Genomic DNA, 2,518 nt, shown 5'->3' with positions numbered 1-2,518 from the left:
TGGGTAACTGATCTCTTCCCTGAATCTTTTGGTAGAGATTTGGCAAATCTAATTTTTCAGGAAATTTCACTTACATTGGTATCAGAGCCTAAAAGTTTTCCTCGGCCTCTTCTGTGGTCAAATATGGAAAATGCAATTCCCTATGAACAGTGAAATCACGATTTCCAAGTCGCGATTTCCAAATCGCATGAAAAGTGGGAATTGGAACAGGGTGAACAGTGGAAATTGTGATTTCACTATTACAAAACAGGCCGAGATCGCATCGCGCGCAATGCGACCACAGCCAGCACCGGCCGCATGCGCAATGCGACCACGGCAGGCACCGGCTGCTCAGCTGCCCTTCACGGTAGCCTAGATTTGTTTTATTCCCATCTAGGCTGTTCGTGAAGCAGTTCAGGCCAGCGGAGGAAGTTTGTGTCCTAGCCGCTTGTTGTTCCTGCACGGCGATCGGCGGCGGAGGCACGGCGATCGGCGGCGGAGGCACAGCGATCGGCGGCGGAGGGAAGCCGATGTGGTGTGGGCGTGGTAATAGTCGCGATCGCTGGCTATCTCGGTCAGATCGTGGACCGTTTTCAATGGTTTCCATCACGTTTGAGATATTGTTTTTCAAATGGGTTCTAACTGTTTCGTTGAGAGGAGATAGGTTGGCATCTCCTTTGCAATGGATGTGTAAAGCCCATTCAACAGGACCAGTAAGGTTACAACCTTTTCAATGGCCAGTTAAAATAATAAAAGGGCTATTATATAGTTTTTGGGGCGGCCAGAAACCTGATTAAATTATGAATATTGCTGGTTATTGGATAATGTTCTTGTAATATGAGTTCTATGTAATATTTATGGGGCCTGTTTGTAACAGTGGCTTCCAAGTTGTAATCATTCATCTTTTGGTTTGTATAATTAGACTTTTCGGATATTATTATTCTTTTATTTGTGATGATGATGTTGTTATGTTTAGGTTCTTGGTCGAGCCCTATAGCCCGAATCTAATCAATTTAGATTCATATCTCTAATTATGATATATACATGTTTTATACATGTTGTTGCCTTATATGCTCATATAGGATGATTAAATTTATGATTGATTGATGGAATGCATAATATATATATCTCTGTGTAACATATATGGGTGGTATGAACTTGCATTTTCGACTGTCTGAGTGCAAGCCAAAGCAGCCTCAAGCAGAAGAATCTGACAAGTTCATCACATATGTATTCGTGTTCACACAATCTTGCACCTGAGTTCTAGCATGTCTAGTCTGCTCCCAAAGGAGGGCAGAACATGATATTAGACCCAGGATGGAGCAGGATGGAAGTCTTCTGTGACCTATTTTGTAGAGATCTGGGCAGCCCAAAGGGGTCAGACTCTACAGAAATTGGAAACTTTAGAACTCCTAGTATTGCAGACAGTTGCTAACTGTCAAGATGGGTGAACTTAGAGCAGCTATAGATCTACTCCCAAAGGAGGAAATATGGTGTTGCAATTGGTTACTCTCCAAAATATGTCATTAAATTTTTGTATGCTGTATTTTGGGTTCCTAAGCATTTTTAGTTTCATGTACACATAGTGACTTGAGATATTTGTGTGGATGTCTTGTGATGTGTTTTCTTTACTTATTTCTGTTTATTTTCAGCAATGAATGCTCCCAAATTGTTACCCATGAATAATTCTCAACCAATCCTTAATGGTTCCAACTATACGGAGTGGAAGGAAAGAATGCTTATTTTGTTGGGGTGCATAGATCTTGATCTAGTGTTGAGAGTTGATAAGCCACCTGTTCTTACAGAAGGTGCAACGCTAGAAGAAAAGGCTTTTTATGATAAGTGGGATTGCTCAAATCGGCTAAGTTTGTTGCTGATGTCGGCGCATGTCGGTAGGAACGTTAAGGGATCGATCCCTGAATGTCAAACAGCCCACGAATTTATGGAGGCAGTAGATCAGCAGTTTGCTTCCTCCAACAAGGCATTGGCTAGCACCCTAATGGCAAAGCTCTCGTCCATGAGGTACTCTGGTTCGGGCTCCATTCGAGAGCAAATAATGGAGATGCGGGATATAGCTTCACAGCTGAATGCGATCGAGATCACTATCTCGGATTTTTTTCTAGTGCAGCTTATTCTGAACTCCCTGCCGCATGAATTCGGACCCTTCAAGATCTCCTATAACACACATAAGGATATATGGTCAGTAAATGAACTACTGACCATGTGTGTTCAGGAGGAGGGCAGTGATAGTCAACTTTAAAGACAACGCAATAGCATGTATCTGGTAGTATAGTGATTACGGGTATCGATCCATAGGGATTGGGGTACAGTTGTTTTCTTAAAAATATTTGAGAAAGAAAATTTGTGAAGACTATTAAACTAAGCAATTTAATAAGAAATGCAATTAAAAAGATATAAGTTTGGGAGAACCTAGGGCAAGGAATTCACCACTAACAAAGCAACGAGGATTAATTGTATTTTAATATCTTCTTGGATTAGCATGCAAATTGGCTACAAGCCTAATAAGCATTCAAATAAA

General features: G+C 41.3%; 1 protein-coding gene across 1 annotated transcript; it reads left to right on the top strand.

The window, feature by feature from the left end:
• The first annotated feature begins 1,657 nt into the window (after positions 1-1,657).
• Positions 1,658-2,239, top strand: LOC103714250. The gene has a single exon (XM_008801437.1). The coding sequence runs from the start codon at positions 1,658-1,660 to the stop codon at positions 2,237-2,239; it is 582 nt and encodes a 193-aa protein (XP_008799659.1).
• Positions 2,240-2,518: the final 279 nt, after the last annotated feature.

This window comes from Phoenix dactylifera, unplaced genomic scaffold, assembly GCF_009389715.1.
Source record: "Phoenix dactylifera cultivar Barhee BC4 unplaced genomic scaffold, palm_55x_up_171113_PBpolish2nd_filt_p 000064F, whole genome shotgun sequence".
In the NCBI taxonomy this organism is placed as follows: Eukaryota; Viridiplantae; Streptophyta; class Magnoliopsida; order Arecales; family Arecaceae; genus Phoenix; species Phoenix dactylifera.
The sequence above is the reverse complement of the archived record's forward strand: the minus strand, read 5'-3'. Positions and strand labels throughout refer to the sequence as shown.

Bases quoted from the DNA above. Each gene is read 5' to 3' on its own strand.
- LOC103714250 (XM_008801437.1), top strand. From the start codon at position 1,658: ATGAATAATTCTCAACCAATCCTTAATGGTTCCAACTATACGGAGTGG.